The sequence below is a fragment of the Balaenoptera musculus genome, chromosome 1 (assembly GCF_009873245.2).
Source record: "Balaenoptera musculus isolate JJ_BM4_2016_0621 chromosome 1, mBalMus1.pri.v3, whole genome shotgun sequence".
NCBI classification, from domain to species: domain Eukaryota; kingdom Metazoa; phylum Chordata; class Mammalia; order Artiodactyla; family Balaenopteridae; genus Balaenoptera; species Balaenoptera musculus.
Genome location: NC_045785.1, coordinates 132,571,531 through 132,589,440, shown reverse-complemented (window position 1 = coordinate 132,589,440; position 17,910 = coordinate 132,571,531). Strand labels below are relative to the sequence as shown.

At 43.8% G+C, this 17,910-nt stretch overlaps 1 protein-coding gene across 1 annotated transcript in view; it reads right to left on the bottom strand.

Annotated features, from left to right (window-relative positions):
* Nucleotides 1-15,015: 15,015 nt before the first annotated feature.
* BRINP2 (BMP/retinoic acid inducible neural specific 2) overlaps nucleotides 15,016-17,910 on the bottom strand; it is a 117,020-nt gene continuing 114,125 nt past the window's right edge. The window contains exon 8 of the mRNA XM_036864793.1: nucleotides 15,016-16,980. Coding sequence (XP_036720688.1) covers nucleotides 15,864-16,980 — 1,117 coding nt within the window. The 3' untranslated portion in view covers nucleotides 15,016-15,863. The remainder of the gene's footprint in view (nucleotides 16,981-17,910) is intronic.

The window sequence follows — 17,910 nt, the reverse complement described above, 5'->3', positions numbered from 1 at the left end:
ACGCCTAGAACTGGAGAGAAGCACAGCTCAGGTTCCCTTGGGTTCCCTCTGACTCGTGTTAATTTGCTTATCTCTGTATTAGTCAGCGTAAGCCAACCGATGTAACAAACAACCCCCAAATTCCACTGGCATAACATAACAAATGATTGTTTGTGTAACAGTCTGATTTAAAGGAGCAGTTCCCCTGGACAGCTTTTGTCCAAGCAGAGGTCCAAGGACCCTTGTACCTTACATCTCATGGCTCTAACCTTCAGTCCTCAGAACGCTTTCCTGCCTTCTCATAGGAGAGGAAAGAAAAAAGAGAATTGCAGTTGGGAGCATCCATGGGCCAGGCATGGGAAGAGGTACTCAATTCCTTTGTCTAGAGTTCAGGCACATTGCCACACTTAACTTCAGGAGGCTGGCAGATACAGACTAACTGTGTGTGAATGAGAAATAGGGAAAAGGTTTGCTGAACATCCAGTCGATCTTTGTAACAGTCATTCTCTCTCTCTCTCTCTCTTTCTCTTTCTCTTTCTCTTTCTCTGATGAGAATAAAATGGACTGTTTTGGGCTCTGACTTGACCCTGGAGGTCTGAGAGTCAGGAGACTGCAGGAGGTCTGAGAATCAGGGCAACATTAATTAGAGGGTGATGCTCTGTAGTCTCAAGGTGATTATTAATCAGCATAATGTCATAGTCAAAAAGTTGTAATGCCAAACGAAATTTTTTCCCTCTGTATTCCAGACCTATTTCATCCGTTTCTGAGCCCAAGAAAGGAAAGGTGCTGCAACCAGAGTGCCAACAGAGTGGAGGGCTAGTCTAGTCTTCCATCACTAACTGGCACCATGTTGTCATCCATGGTTCTAGGTACTTTCACCGTAAGCATCTTTGCCGCAAACATTTTCACCACATAATTAATTGGCAGTAAGGCAATTTTGCTATGAAAGATAAAATAACTGGTTGACAATTTTTGGTTTGACAGTTTGGTTTCAACTGATTGAAATGAGTTAGTATTTCTTCCAGTTAGTGACTTTATTGATAGCTTTATCCAACTGTCAGATGACAATGATTCACCCCCAAAAGTTGGTTTCTTATTTTGAAACACACTACACTGGAGGAGAAAGAAGCCAAGGGCCCCGAAGATGCAGGGGTGAGCCTACACTTCCCATAGAACTTTGGAAAGTCTATGAATGGACAACTGACAAGGTGCTAAGGACAAACAATAGTGCAGAGTCTTTCGCAAAACAATGCAAAGCTCGGTTACAGGGCTTCCCTGGTGGCGCAGTGGTTGAGAGTCTGCCTGCCAATGCAGGGGACACGGGTTTGGGCCCTGGTCTGGGAGGATCCCACATGCGGCGGGGCGGCTGGGCCCGTGAGCCACAGTTGCTGAGCCTGCGCGCCTGGAGCCTGTGCTCCGCTACGGGAGAGGCCGCGATAGTGAGAGGCCCACGCACCGTGATGGGGAGTGGCCCCCGCTTGCCGCAGCTGGAGAAAGCCCTCGCACAGAAACGAAGACCCAACACAGCCATAAATAAAATAAATAAAATAAACATAGAATAATCATTAAAAAAAAAAAAAAAAAACTCGGTTACAAACATGTATCCTGGTATTTGGAAACGGTTACCTCTTCTTAAAGAAGGAAGAAATTTAAGTGAAAAAGAAAAAGTGCAATGCTGAATGAGGGGACAAATCAACAAGAAAAAAATATATATATATATTCACTATATATATAGTATATATATATATATATATATATAAACTATGAATGAAAGACTTGGAAGACAGGTACTTAGGTACAACCCACAAAATAAAATCAATTATTTGTACAGCATTGCCCTGAATCTACACCCATTTAAAATATATTCAAATACTTTGTATTTTGCAATAAAGTCTTTTTAATTTTGTAATTCATTTTTCATGTTTCATTATGTCCTTTTATATTTTGTTATTTTATCTTTTACAACAAAATCACCTAAAGGCCAACTAGTTATGTGGTGAAAACGTTTGTGGCAAAAATGCTTGCGGCAAAGATGTTTATAGCAAAAATAGCTGACATGATCACCCATGGCTCCTACTTGCCAGCCAAGCTTAGTGGATCTTTTGTGGTGGTACTATGGCAGCAGAGTATTTTCTTTTTGCTTTAAAAACCAACCCTGAATGTCTAGAATAAGCAACTATAACTGCAAGGGTGTGGAGATTCCAGTCTGGTAAGATACTGTGAAATGCAGGCAGTGGTCCTAGTTGGGTGATAATAGAGATGGTCATTGTAACAGATGTTGTGATGTGCCACAGAAGTTCCCTCTTCAGGGTTGATGACATATCCCCTTGCTTCTTGGAATATTGACTGCTGAATGCTCATAGGTCACAGCTATGCCTCTCACTAGGAACTGACTTGACCAAAGTTATGCCTCCTCCCATGCATAACTCCTTCTGGGTAACCTATGGCTAATGACTGCCTGCCTAGAGATTTAAAAGACTAGCTGTCTTGCCTCAATTTGGGACAACTCTGAAGGGCCATTCAAGCTCCAAAACTCCCCATAGAGTCTGCTTAGGTCTCAGTTACAACCTCATTTCAGGTCAGCTTCTTCTTCTGCCCAAACTTTCCATCTTCACTTCCTTACATATGTATCTCTCAAGAACCCTTCCTACTAAAGCTTCTGCTTGCAGCTTCTCATCTAAGAATCCATTGATACAAAAAGTAGTTTTAGGAAGCTGACTTTCAAAATGGAATTTTGGACATGGGTCAGTCATTGGCTCTCTGGCAATGCGAACCCCATCACCGGTAGTAGGTGAAGTAGAGCTTGCCCCTGAAATGCTATATCAGTGCAATTGTTAAAATCAGGAAAATTTCTGTGCAATTGTTAAAACATTCACCAGCAATAGAATGATATTGTATGTCCACAGAAGGGGATATACGCCCTGCTGCAGTATTTCTCATGATTGAAGGGATAAGGAAAATATAATTATAAGGACCATGGAATTGGGTGGCTGTTGCTGAGCACCATTGATTTTTGAAAGATAAATAATGACAGGCTCAGGTGACTAATCACCATTTCAAGACAAAATATGAAAGCTAGAGGGCCTCCTTAGCTGCATTTAGGGAAACCCTGATCTCCTGCAACCAGAGTTTGTACCAAGAGAATAAAAAACTAGGCTCAGGACTTAATCATTGAAGTAGTAGAGCTTCAGATAGGATTGAATTCTCAGCCTTAGTAAGTTTCTATGCCAAATACAGGGCCCTAATGGGGAAGGAGTAGGCTACTGAGACTTGTAATGGGCTAAGTAGATGTGGTTAAGGACCTTGGCTTGCTGGGCCTTCAGAATTCCCCTCCTCCCCTCTGCCTTGTTAGAAGACAGTATCCCTCCCTTTCCTTGAAAGTGATGCAGAGACCTCAAAGGAGGCATGCACCTCATGAGACAATGCTTGCCTGCTTCAGGATCAGTCCCACCACCCCTCTTGGCAACCAATCCAATAAGGAAGACTGAATCTCAGTAAACCAGTCTAGAGATGTGCTAAGCCTGCTATGGAAGGAGAGAGGGTATATACCAAAGGAGCTGCAAGGCATGGCTAATTGGTACTTGTAGTAGCTGGTAGTATATGCATGGGACTGAACCCTGGAGTACTGGATCAAGAGGGACAGAACATAAGGTTAGATAATCAAGAGTTTATCAACACGGGAACAGTCTTCTTTTTATATGATTTGACACAATCGCAAAGACCCAAGAGATGATACTGATCTATTGCTAGAAGGGCTTTAGGATCTGGAAAAAGCCGAGGCCCACATATTGTGAAGTAGAAATGCTAGAACTTCCATGAAGTATGGTGAAGGAATAGATCAAAAATTTCAAAGAAGTTGGCACACTAGAATGCATATACTATATAAGGCTGGAAACCCACCAGTTGAATATGTTCCATGGGAGGGCCTGAAGGACACACCAAGTGTCATACCGATAAGGAATACCCTGGTGAAAGTTGGATCAGCTTAGTCATGACAGTTCTCTGTAGATCAAAGCTGATGATAGGAGAGGCTAATATAGAATTGGGCTTCCTAATAGCTTGATTATATCCCCAAACAGCAAAGGTTCATTGGTGGCACTCAAACCCTCAGAAGCAAGGTAGTTGCAATTACTGTAATGAAGCAAGATGGCCATAGATACCACATTATGTGGCAAAATCCAAGGGTCTTTGGGTTGGGCTGGAGAGGAAATTTAACCTCCAAAGAGGTATGGAGATATTAATGGGAACTTGGTGTTTTCAGAGGCAAGTTAGGGGACAATTAGACAAAGGGGATACTTCTTAGTTTACACAAGCAAAAGTTATCAAGGATGGATGATAGGACGGGATGAGGGAAACCTCTCAAGTTAAAATTCTTGTTACTTTGTCAAGTTTCCAAGCTTGAGTCAGTTCTCAGAACCAGAACACTGAGGGCAGAAAGAGATGCTGGTTTCCTATGAAAAGGGATCCTGCAATTGTATTCAGTTGAAATTCCTCTAGTCCTTCTCCTAGGGACTACAGCTATTTACTAAGTGACATGCATTTGGTAAAAGGGAATACCCAAAGTCTTCAATATACCAAAATAACCTTCCTGTTAGAGTTGAATCTAGGGATCAATTTGGGGAGTGTTGCCATACAGTGGTGCTGTATGCACCAGGAAATAAATGAAATTCTGGAATCCTTGGTCTGGCTCACAGTGGGTCAACAGGGTTCCAGGACACACCTGATGGTCATTTGCTGGTAAAAAATTGAAATTGACATGCTTGTTATTTGGCAGAAACCCTTGGATTTGGTATTTGTTCCTTAATTTGTGGAGTAAGAAATATAGTAGTGAAAGTGGGCTGGAAGTCTCTGCAACTTCCACCCAAGCCAAGAGTAAATAAAACAATAATATTGCAAGCTGGGGAGAATAGTAAATATTAGTGCTACCTTCAAAGAGGTAAAGAATACAAGGGTGATGATCTGTGACAAATCCCCATTTAATTCAATAAAATGTCCCATACAAAAGTGGAATGAATTGTGACCAAATGATGCACTACTGCAAATCAAGTAGTGGCCCCAAATGCAGCTGCTATGCTAGATGTGATTTTACTAAAGCAGATTAATATAGGTTCCAACACATATTAAGTGGCCATTGATCTGGTGAGTGCATTATTTTCCATCCCTATAGGAAAAGAGGACCAGACACAGTTCATATTTACGTGAGATGGACAAGAGTATACAAATATGGTCTTGTCTCAGGTTATATTAACACTTTGACTCTGTGTTATATTTCTAGAAGGGATATGAAGTGTCTGACATTCCACAGGACATCAAATTGGCCCATTATATTGACAATGTCATGCTAATCAAACCAGATGAGCAAGAAGAAGCAAGTATGTTGGAAGCCTTGGCAAAACAGATGTGCTCTAGAGGGTAGAGATTAAAGCTTCAGAACTCCAGCACATTAATGAACTATTTAGGGATCTGAAGTTGTGAAGAAAGCTAGACCATCCTCTCCAAATTAAACAACAAAATATTATATCTATCTTACACCTCCCACTACTAGGAAAGCATAAATTTTAGTAGCCTTTTCAAGTTCTAGAGGGAACATATTCTATACCTGGCAATACTGCTGACCCATTTACTGGGTAACGCTAAAGCCTGTGAACTTTGAGTAGTGTCTCAAGCAGGAAAGCTCAGCAGAAGGACAAGGCTGTGCAGTGTTCTTGACACTTGAGTCATACGACCCAGGAGACCCTATAGGACTAACAGCATCTATGGTGGGCGAAGATAGTGTGTAGAGTTTATGGAAAGCTCCGACAGAAGAATCACAATGTGGACCTGTGGGGTTCTGAAGAAAGTCCCTACCATTTACAGCAGAGGACTATCACCATTAGAAAGCAGTTACTGACGTGCTGCTTGGCTTTGGTAAATACAGAGCTTCTGACTACAAGATACCAACAAACTTGTGGCAAGAGTATCCATCATGAGCTGGGTTCAGTCAAAGCCACCAAGTCATAGGGTGGGGCTAGTCCTGCAGCAATCCATTCTAAGATGGATATGGTACATCCAAGATTGGCAAATATCAAAGCTGGAGAGCACAAGTAAGCCAATCAAGCAGGTGGCCCAGAGTCAAATGCCATCCATCAGTGTTGCTTTAGTGTATCTCCCATAGCTCACATCTGTGACCTACTGGGAGGCCTTTATGACCAGATAACAGAGAAGTAAAAAAGCCAACCTTTATTTCTAGTGTGGTGGTGATGGATAGTGATGAGGGCAAATCCTCTCAGTGGGAAGAATTTTGATGTTAGATGCAACTAGTCATCAACTTTGGGTAGAAACAGAAGTGGCCTGAAATAAAAATATAGATAAACTCATAAGCAGGAGTGAATGGCATGGTAGGTTGATCAAGGGCCTGAAAGGAGAAATATTGGAAAATCGAAGACAAAGATGCCTAGTAAAAACGCATGTGGATGAAAGTGGACAGGAAGTGTGAAGGTTTTTGAACTGCATGTTAACACTCAGCAGAGAACTTCTACCGTGGAAGAGGTACTAAACAATTAGAATGAGTTGGTCAGCTGGTGAAAGCCAGCATCTGTCATTAGTCACTCTGGTGCTGGCACAATGGATGCATGAACTAAATAGTCCTGGGAACAAGTATGGAGGCTATGTGTGGTTCCCCATGCTGATCTGGTTACTGCTGCTGTTGAATGGTCCTTGGAGGCAGCTGAGAACTTTGAACAAACGCTTTAGAGTATTGATTATTCTCACCTTTTTACTATGTTAGTTTTTGGAGGCATTTGTGTGCCCACAAATAGTGTTGAGACTGATAGGTTTTTCTGTAGGCCAATCTGACTCTGCAGTAAAACAATTTTCTCAGGTGCGCCCAGTAAGATCATTTAAAAAAATTATTTTTCTTTCACAGGAGGCAACAAGAGCAAGAATGCATCTTGATAGCAAAAGCAAGAATGTATAGGCTGAAGAAGAGTCATAAAGAATAAAGGGCATAGTAAGACTACATTTGAAAATGATATGCCCTTGTAAATAGAAAATTTTAAGGAATCCACCAAAAAAATTTAGAACTGATTAGTTCAGCAAGGTTTCAGGATATAAGATCAATATATGGGAATCAATTGTAGTTCTATACACAAACAATGAAAAATCCAGAAATGAAATTAAGGAAATAATCCCATTTATAATAGTATCAAAAAGGATAAAATATTTAGGAATTAATTTAGCAGAAGAAGTCTGAGAATTTAAGACCAAAAAACTACAAAATATCATCAGAAGAAATTAAAGATTTAAATGGAAAGACATGCCATCTTTATAAATCAGAAGATTTAATATTGTTAAGATGGCAATACTCCACAAATTGATTTACAGATTCATCACAATCCCTATCAAATTTCAGCTGCATTTTTTGCAGAAAATGACAAGTTGAACTTCAAAAACCCCAGAATAGTAGTAACATCTTGACAAAGAAAAAGTTGGAGGTCATACATTTCCTGATTTCCAAACTGACTACAAAGCTAGGCTAATAAATACAGTGTGGTAACTAGCATTAAGATAGACATACAGATCAATCAAATGGAATTGAAGGTTTAGAAATCAAGCCATACATTTATGATCAATAAATTTTCAACACATGTGCTAAGACAATTCCAGGGGGAAAAATCTTTTCAACACACGTTGGGACAAGTGGATATACACATACCAGAGAATGAAGTTGGACCCCCTTCTCAAACTACATACAAAAATTAACTCAAAATGGATCAGAGGTCTAAATGTAATAGCTACAACTAAAAGACTCTTAGAAGAAAACATAGCTGTAAATCTATGTGACCTTAGATTAGGCAATGGAGTTTTAGATATGACACCAAAGCAATGAAAGAAAAAAATAGATAAATTGGACTTCATCAAAATTTTAAACTTTGTGCTTCAAAGGATCACTTTCAAGAAAGTGAAAAGAAAGTCATACATATTATATGATACCATATATATGAAATGCTCAAAATAGGCAAATCTATAGAAACAGAAAAGAGATTAGTGATTGCCAAGGACTGGGGGTCAGGGAGGAATGCAGAGTGATGGCTAATGGATAAAGGATTTCTTTCTTGGGTCAGGCAAATGTTCTGGAATTAGAGAGTGGTGATTGATGCACAACTTTTTGAATAAGAACTACTGAACTGTACACTTTAGAGGGGTGAACTTTATGGTTTGCGTATTATATCTCAATAAAATTCTTATTTGAAAATGAAAAGAATGAAGGGCAGGAGGGTGGATCTGGAATGTGAACATTAGGCTGACTCATCACCGTGTCTAGGAATATGTGCCTAGGCTCATGCTGCTCCCACTTCTTAGAACATTCCCCCACCTTTCTGCCTCTCCATGTCTTCTACTTCTACCATAACTGGAATAGAAACTCTGCCTCCCTCATGCCTGTATCTAAAAATGTTATGGTAGTACTATACCCTGGCTCCCCATCAAGGAATTCAACTAGGAATTGCCTGCGATCCAGTACTTGCCAGTACTGCACTTAAGATGCGCTCTTTGAAAGAGACAGACTAATGGGCATGTTAACTAGCCATTCTCTCTGATACTCCAAGCTCTATCACTCTAATAAGTTACAGCATCAGAAACAATGTACCTGGGCCATGTGACCTAGGCAGGCACAGGCATTTTGGTGATGAGTGATGTTATTATATTCTCTGCTTTTTTAAAGGATCTATATAAGAAATATCTGTTTGAATGGCTTATCTATGTCTGCCACAGAACTGTAATTGAAGACCTTTTCTATTATATTACCAGTGACCCTGATATAATGGCCCAGATGATAAATTTCTCTGTTTCCAGGAAGAAGTCTGCTTTTGCAAGTGAGTAATATGAATATTTCTTTTTCCTTTCCTTTGCTTTCCTTTACTTCTCTTTCCTTCCCTTCCCTTTCCCCCAAACATAGAAACTATCTAATGTAATATGTACTGTGAGCTTGCTCTGCCCTTTATAGGCTTTACCTTATTTTATCATCACAACATCCTATGATATCCACACAGTTACTGTCCCTCTTTTACAGATGTGCAAACTGAGGCTGAAAGAGATGAAGTGACATATCCCGCCCCTCACAATTGTAAATGACAGAGATGGGATTTGAACCAAAGCAGCCTGACTCCAGAAAGCATGCTAAGTCCAGCCTCTGCTTTCACTTAGCTGTATAGCCTCCCCCAAGTTTTATTCTATAAGTCATCTGCAAAATTTTAGAATTAAGGGAGTGTACATACTAAATACATGTCGTTGTTTTTTTTTTATTTCCCACACCTCCTATCTGAAAATGCTTGATAAATAACATTGATTGATTCATTCCTCCAAGTTTGAGATCCTTGGAAGAATGACCTTACATAAATTCTGGTGGCTGTTTGTATTAATGATGCAAGGGTAGTAATTGCACAGGCTGGAAGAGAGGAGGACAGAATTGAAAACAGAAATAATTCATTCTATTTCTTAGATTAGGTGCCTGGAGGTGGCATGGTACCTTAGCAGTCTGAAGTTTGGGGCCTCTGGGTGCTAGCACATTGCTGCTGCGGATTTAATCATCTCGCCTGACGTATGTGTCTGTAGAGTGACAAGTACTCCCTGTCCCACTTATGAACAGATTTACTCCGATAGGCTTGGGGGGGAAAGCCCTTTTCTCAGCCAGCATGATTCAGCTGGTCTGTAGGGCTGCTTACCTGTAAACACATTCACAAGCAAGCTAGCTCTCAGACCACAGAAGTTTGATTTAGTTAAGTTTCCTTTTTTCTTTCTCTCCTCTCTCCTCTCTTTTCTTGGACTATTGGTGTATATAGGTCAGGCACCTGCCTCCTAACTGGTTGAGAGGTTAAAGACTAGGGGAGCACCAAGATTTTCATAAGTCAGGTCTGCACCTCCTGGCCAGACATCACTGACCTTTTGTTTCCTTAGCCCCTGTGCTTCCTAGGAGTCTCCTTTTTTTTTTTTTTTAAGAGTCCTGAGAACTGCAGGAAGATAATAACAGTTTGCTCCTTCAAGCACGGTCTTCAGACCAGCAGCAGCAGCATTGCCTGGGAGCTTCTTAGAAGTGCAGAATCTGGGCTCCCACAGACCTACCTGCTGAATTCAAGTTGCAGGTGAATCATGCACACATTAAAGTTGGGAATCCTTGATTATAGAACACTTCACCCTCCAGGGGAGGAAACATCTCCTCTAGCAAACAGATCTCCCATGGCAGTGCCTTGAGTGTGTCTTGGACTGCATAACAAGGTGCTGACATGGGGCTCAGGAGCTACAAATAAGGGCACCAGCCAGATGTAGTGTGTGCCTTCAGTGGGGCTCTGCTACTGTCATTGCTCTCTTCTGCCCTCCGAGAAGGGAGGCACGCGTTATATGTTAAATCTTTCCCTCATAAATATGTAAATCATATGGAGACCTGGAGTATTGCTTCCATAGTTATTAGAAGGTTCACAACAAATGTCACCAATGTCTCTTCCAGGGAGTGATTTGCTCCCTTTCTGTGCTCCATCAAGACTTGGCACATCTCTACTAGAGAAGGCACCACTCTGCTTTGTTTATGCATCCCCATCCCTCACATTATATTGTACAATTCTTCCTGGCCCAAAAGAATACATAAAAGAAGGAAAAAGGGAAGAAAGGAAGGAGGGAGGGAGGGAGGGAAGAAATGGGATTGAGTTTTATTTATTTATTTATGGCCGTGTTGGGTCTTCGTTTCTGTGCGAGGGCTTTCTCTTGTTGCGGCAAGTGGGGGCCACTCTTCATCGCGGTGCGCGGGCCTCTCACTATCACGGCCTCTCTTGTTGCGGAGCACAGGCTCCAGATGCGCAGGCTCAGTAGTTGTGGCTCACGGGCCTACTCGCTCCGGGGCATGTGGGATCTTCCCAGACCAGGGCTCGAACCCGTGTCCCCTGCATTGGCAGGCAGATTCTCAACCACTGTGCCACCAGGGAAGCCCCGGGATTGAGTTTTAGAGAACTGAAGGTACACATGTGTTCTGGATGTTGGAGAGTATGGAGCAAAAGTAGGGAGAGAAGTGAGTGTTCAGAAAGAGAAAGGAAAGAAAAATCTTAGGGAGGTAGGGATGAAGCTGTTGGGTTACAGATAACGGGACAAACCAAGAATTAAGGTCGCTTAAGTGTAAGTGTGGAGCTGACATGGGAATCCAGGTCTGTCTGACTGAGGGCATATGCGTGTTCTGTACCACACTGCTTTTATCATCACGAAAGGATAGCACTAGAAAGTCCCCCAGTACCTGCATAGCAAACCCAACTCCCTGGTCCACAGGGGAGCAAACTCCGAGAGAAGTGGAGTGACTTGCCCACAGTTACAAAGCTGGCTGGTGGCAGAACCAGAACAAGAAACCAGAAGAAAGTTGTGTGTTTACAGCCCAGTCATACTTCCTGAATTTTCCCATCTATCCTTCCAGGTCTGGAGTTAAGGCCTTACTTTTGTGCCTTGGGTGGCTCCTTCGGTCCACGGCCTCTTGCTCTTCTGTTGGAAGGAATAAGGACTCTCAGGGCATATCAGAGTGTTGCCATGGTGACTGCAGCCTAAGGCCTTTGGAGGTTAGTGGTACCCAGATACCTGTAGTCTTTACACAGAAAATGTTTTGCAGAAAGTACCAGATTTGTAAAGATATTCAAAGTCTAATTGATGGTCTCTAGAAAATAGCAAGAAATTGGAGGCAGGATGCTGTAATTAAAAAACATTGAGCTGATAGAGTCATCAGGAAACTGGAAAGTTGATCCCTCTATCTCCAGCTTAGATGGAAACATGTCTACTCTGTGTTTAAAGCTTCTCAGGGGAGAAAGTTTAGTCTTTTTTCTTTCACTTGTTATAGCAACTGATTGTTTTTGCTAGAACCAATCCCAGAAGAAGATGTGAGGATACTCTTATCTCTTAGTAGTTCTCTTATGCTTACTGGAAAATGGCCTTCCCTCCCCCACCTTCACACTCCCAAGCCCTGAACTGGGTCCCTGTCATCTCCCAGGACCCAGACGTCATTTACTGGCAGAGAGAGGTAGAGAAGGAAGCAGATTAGACTGCTATTCCTAGCCCTGTTAATAGATACAACCTTGGGAAAGTTCTTTCACCTTTTCCTCATGTCAGAAATCAGTAGACAGGACGACCTCTAAAAAACTTCCAACTCCAAAAATCTAATCCTCTATTTTGCCTGTGGGCTAAACTTCTAAGACTTATTTCTTCCTAAGGGCATTTTAATTTTCATACAAAATATAATGGCAAAAAGATCTCTTTTATATGCAAGAGAACAGACTTACATGATGAAATTACAGACATTGGAGGTGATTTTTTGGGGCAGGGCAACATGTAGGCGATGTATTCCAACCACTCGTAAGGTAGCTCTGCCCATCATGACCACTATTTTCATATTTGTGAAAAGAAGACAGGAACCGGATCTGAACTATTCCTGATATCCAGTATTTGAAGCAATCTTCATTTCTGTTTTTGGCTACGGATGCACGAGTATGCATTATATTATCAGCAGCAGGTATTAAATGTATTATTTAGTGTTAGAGGTATTAGTCTCGAACATTAGGGCAGATTAGCATTTGATGTATTAGTTCTTTGGGGTTACAATTAATGCTTGAATTTCCGATTGTTATATCCAGTAACTGAATTGTGATTTGGCTCTTAATTCCACAATGACTTCACCAACATTGACAAACCTAGTACTAATTAATTAATGACAATTCTTTATTTGCAACCGTGTCTGAGAAAAGATAACTCACATCTTCTGATTATTATAGACTCTTAAGGCAATCATTTGGGGACAGCCTTTCCTTATTATGGCATTTCTCAGCCTAGCTTTCTGAGAAACTCATGCTGAATTCATGGTTTCAAGCCTTTAAAAGCCTCTTAAGAAATCCTGCCCATTCTTTACTTCCCCCCCTCTTCCTCCACCTGCCTTCTGGAAGCCAAGTCTTTGGTCTGCTGCTTTGATCCAAGCTCTTCTACACCAGACACCCCATCACTGCCTTGGAACAGAGGAGTCAGACATCTGTCACAGATATCAGGTAAGGAGGTCAAATATAAACATGTCTACTACTGTAATTAATTATTAATGTCTTTTAGACCCTCTATCAATATGGTGCTTGCTTCTGGGCTCAGAAGGGCACTCCTAAATATTTACCAATGTGTAATAGTACTTTTAGATGGAGTTGATACACTCAGCTTCATGGTTTAAACCTTCCAGCAGGCAAGAAGTGGAAATCTTTGTAACTAGATGCATATATTTCTAAAACCATATCATACCAGCATCTTCCCAGAGCCTTCCTAAGACAAGGAGTCTGAGGTAAGGAGACGCAGCATCCTTCCTAATAACTCTATAGGTGGGCTTTTCCCCCCGTTTGCTCTCTGATTCAGAGACTGACAGCTGAGGTTTCCCACCCCTCAGCTGTGGGACTGGCTCAGGTGGGATGTGCGCCCTCGTGTACTGACTCAGTTCCCACTGGGACAATTACCTTCATGCTACTGAGGATGCAACTGCTAATTTTGTGCACAGCGCTTTCTCAATTGCTTTCCTCCCCACTCTGAATATTGCTGTGCACAGTGTGCCTTTAATTTGTGGGTGAAAGCCTCTGCCCACCCACTCCTACAGCATATAGATATGCACACTCAGAATGCTACAATCAGACTCTCCTATCTATCTGCCTTACACCTCTCAAACCCCATCCTGGGAAGGTATCAAAGCCTTCCTACCAGTTGCAACCCCTTTCCCAACAAAAGCACACTTCTCTGGCACATCAACACCCCCACTGATGAAAATGACATCTGTTGGTTCCATCTTCCACAGACGAGGAGCTTGACACAAAACTCCCCAAAGTAAGAAGCGGCTGAACCAGAAATAGGCAGCCAATACCTGTGTTCATCCTTAAATCATTCCATCACTCTGTATTTCTACATTAGAAGCCTTCAGGGGAGTTGTGAAGAAAGAAATGCCCTAAGCTGCTTATCTACCAAGGATTTCAGGTCCTCCTGGATTGATGGTGCAGTAATAGACTGCTGAATTCCTCCCTTTGCAACAATAAACGTAGATGGCTCTGGGCAGAGAGACATGACCATCCTTTCTGTCTCCCAGTTCATTTTGTACCAACCAAGATGTACCACAGGTAGGGAATGAGGTACTTAGTATTTACGTGGTGACTTACGCCTGAATAAAATGGGGGTTGTCATGCCTACACATTGTACTTGGATCATGTGGAGAACAGACAGAGAATTGGTTCTCCAAAAGATCTGCTATGAAATGCTTCTCATACCACCTGGGGGAGGCACTAAGGGAGAATGATGCATTGTTCTGTGTGGCTTATGTCAAACGTGATTTTTAGGCTGGGAAAGTAGTAATCAGACAGAATGGAGAAAACCAAGGCCATGTCTGCATGGTTCCCAATTTCCTCAAAGGCGATCCCAGACCATAAGATGCAGAAGATGAAAAATTCTCCTGATGTCCACAGCAGTGCAGGCAAAGAGGAACCCCTGTTAGCAGGCATTTGCCCTAGGCACAGAGGCTACAGTTCTCCTGGAAAGCAAGAACTTTTCTACTACTCTCCTGATTGATAGTGGCCTATCCTGGTTGTCGGACCCGTGTTAGCCCTCACACCTGGGAAAAAAGGAGGTGGGTAAGGCAGATAACTCTCTGGAAGAGTTCTGCCTCACTCCATTCTTTATTTAATGTCAACTTCTCTCCCTCTCTCTCTCTCTCTCTCTCTCTCACACACACACACACACACACACACACACACACACACACACACAGTCAAGCCAGACATGCATGCACTTGTGTGTACACGGATCAACCAGCCTCCTATATAGCAATATCCTCCATCCATGGACACCCAATTTTTAAAAATCCAGGCAGCCCAGGGAACTATACTCTTTTTTCCCCCCTCTTTTCTCTCTCATTTTTCCCCTAAAAAACAGCCTTTTTAAAACATATATATATTAAACCAGGCAAGTTTTTACTCATATGTTCATGTGGCTGGAGCAGATTGACAAGAAAAACAATCACAAAATAAATATTTTTTGTTTTCTGTTTTTTGTTTTTTAAAAAAGAACATTTCCCTATACATCGTCTCTAAGTTGACAGAGCTGCTTTCTTGGACAGAACAGATGCTGCTGGGAGAGGAGCTCTGGCTGGACCACAAGGGGAACGTGGAGCCAGCCAGGCCCTGACACCGGAGAGCCCAAGGAAGCGAGGGGGCCGAGGGAGAGGGAAGGCAGCAGGGCTGCCTTGCTGCCCCGAGGGGTCGTCTGCGGGCGTTACCCCCCCGTTTCCTCGACGGAGCTGGCCTGAGGAGCGGTCCGTGTCTGGAGGGCTCAGAGGAGGCAGCGAACAAAAAGTAAGAACCACTGTGGGGAATCATGAAACAACGCCATTTAAGAAATCTGGCTAAAAAGAATACAAAAGTGACTCCACAGAGGGGGAGGCGGTGCTCCCACCCCTCGCATTGTTGTTCCCTCTTGCTTTCTTGAATGCTAAGAATCACTTTTAAGAATCTGTGTGTTGCACGGTTGGGCTGGTTCCTTTTCTGAAGCTCTCCCTTGGCTCCCTCTCCTTCAACCGCATTCATGTGAGAAAGCACCGACTTTACAGATCCCAGGCTGCTGAGTGCTCGCCTCCCCTTGTGAGTGTGTGTGTGTGTGTGTGTGCGTGTGCGTGTGCGCACGTGTGTGCACACGCGTGGTGTGTGCATGTGTGCAGCGGCTGTTTCTTTCTCTCCTGCCTGCTTCAGTTCAAGCCCCGAGTCCCATCTGCTGGGTGCAGTCTTAAGGGAACACCCCGTTGGCACTAAGGTGAGGGCTTAGATCTTTGCACCCCGGATTCATGGATCCCCTCCCTGCCCGGCGCTGGAGTGGGTCCCCCATTAGCTACAGAGTTTGCCTGTCTCATACTCCACAGGGTTTGGCAGCTTGGAGTTGAAAGCCCTCAGAGAGGACTGGATCCTGCCCACCTCATTGTTGGCCAGCTTGAGCCGATGCCGGAGCAAGCAGGAGAAAAGGTCGAGCCGCACCTTGCCAGGCGGAGAAAGCTGGTTGACCCGGTCCCTAAGCTCGATGAGCTGCAAGAGGGCAGAGTCCTGGGAACCTTGAGTATATGGGTAGTCTAACTGGAGAATTAAGTCCCGGATGGCATCCGGGTCAAAGGGCAGGCTGTAGCCAAAGACCTGCAAGGTGTTGATTTTCATGTAGCCCAAGTTCTTGGAGGGATCGGTCATCTCCAGAGGCTCGTAGTAGATTGTCTCGTTGGAGCTGTCATCCAGGGACTTGATTCGGCTCCGTAGGTAAACATGGACTGTCTCAAAGAAGGTCTTCCACCTATTGCCCAAGGTAATAGTCCAGTTTTGGCACTGGGCGACGGCATCCACATTAGTCCTTTCCCAGTCTGGGAAACTGCCCTCGTTCACGGGCATGAACCAGCTCTCAGAGTGGCTGCCCCCAAAGGGGTTGACGTAGATGGCCATGACAGGCTCCAGGGTGCTGTTCTTGGTGAGGCAGATCTGCAGGGACAGGGCCAGCATCACGTGCACCAGCCCGGGCTTGTACTTGTTGCTCTTCAGGGTGAGCAGCATGCGTTTCCTCCAGGAAGGGTCGAACCAGCTGCCCAGGCGCATGTCATTGCTGATGAAGATGGAGTGCACCTCGATGCGGCTGTCCCACTTCTGCAGCAGGTACTTCAGCTCCAGGTCCTGCAGGTCTGTCTCCAGCCCCAGAAAGTTCTCCAGCGACTCGGCCACCTCGGGGCGGCACAAGCCCTGGGCGAGCACGTAGCCTGGGTTGCAGCTCCCACAGCGTGTGCTGTTGTCTGGGGCACAGTGGGCACAGGCGGGCCCTTCGCCCAAGGCACAAGGGATGGGGCCCTGGCAGGAAGACTGGTCGTAGGGGCAGGTGCAGCTGTGGCTCTGTTCCAGGAAGGTGCCAGGGAAGGTGCTCTCTCCACAGTAGAGGAGGGACTGGATACGGTTCCACCAGTAGGACAAAGACCTTTGGGAGGAGGGATAAAAATGAAGCAAGAGTCATAGGAAGCCACACACTGCTGCTTCCCTGAGGGTGGCAGGAGATGTGACTAATAGGTGATAAGGAAGATAAAAGCCCCAGGTTCTCTGAATGACAGAAACCCTACTTTACCACTTTGGGATAACCAAACAAGTCCTGGAGCTGGGTGTCTGATGGATCAGCGCCAGAAATGTCTGACAGCAAACTTGTGCTCCTCCCTCCCAAGTACCACCTCATTCCCTTATTCAAAAGCCTACAGAAGATCTGCAACGTCTTTCGTATCCAATCTAGTTTTCAGCCTCTTAAATAAGATCTTCCAACAACTGGCTCTCCAAACTTTCCAGTGTCATGCCAACCTCTTTCCCCCTTCACAGTCTCTGTCCTTTCTAGAACTCTCCCACCAAGGATAGGACTTTTCTATGGCTGGCTCCCTCTTAAGGTTTAGACTTCAGCTCTTATGATACCTCCTCAAAGAGGTCTTCAGTTACTCCCCTGTCCAAAGCATCACCCAGTCCCTCTCTGTCACATCACCCTGCTTTGACTTGATCCTCAGCAATGTTCATTATCAAAATGGATTGTGTTTATTTATCGTTGACCTGTTCAGAGATGGCTTCCCTGCAAATGCCATGAGAGCAGGGACCCTGCATTATTCCCCAACATATTCTCAGAAACTAGGATTGTTCCTGGTGCCTGGTAAGCATTTCCTAACTATTTGTTGGAAAAAAAAAAAAAAAATGAACCTTTCTCAAATGCCCTTGCTGGTCTGTCCTCTCACTCATATGTCCCTCGTTACCTGTGCCTCAGTTAGAAGTGCACCCCTGGGTTGCTGTGAGGGCAGCGCCCCCTCCTGGAATGCTCTGGCTCACACGCACCAGCCCACTTCCATTTCCTCCCACACAATCTGGCCAAGAGGTCCTT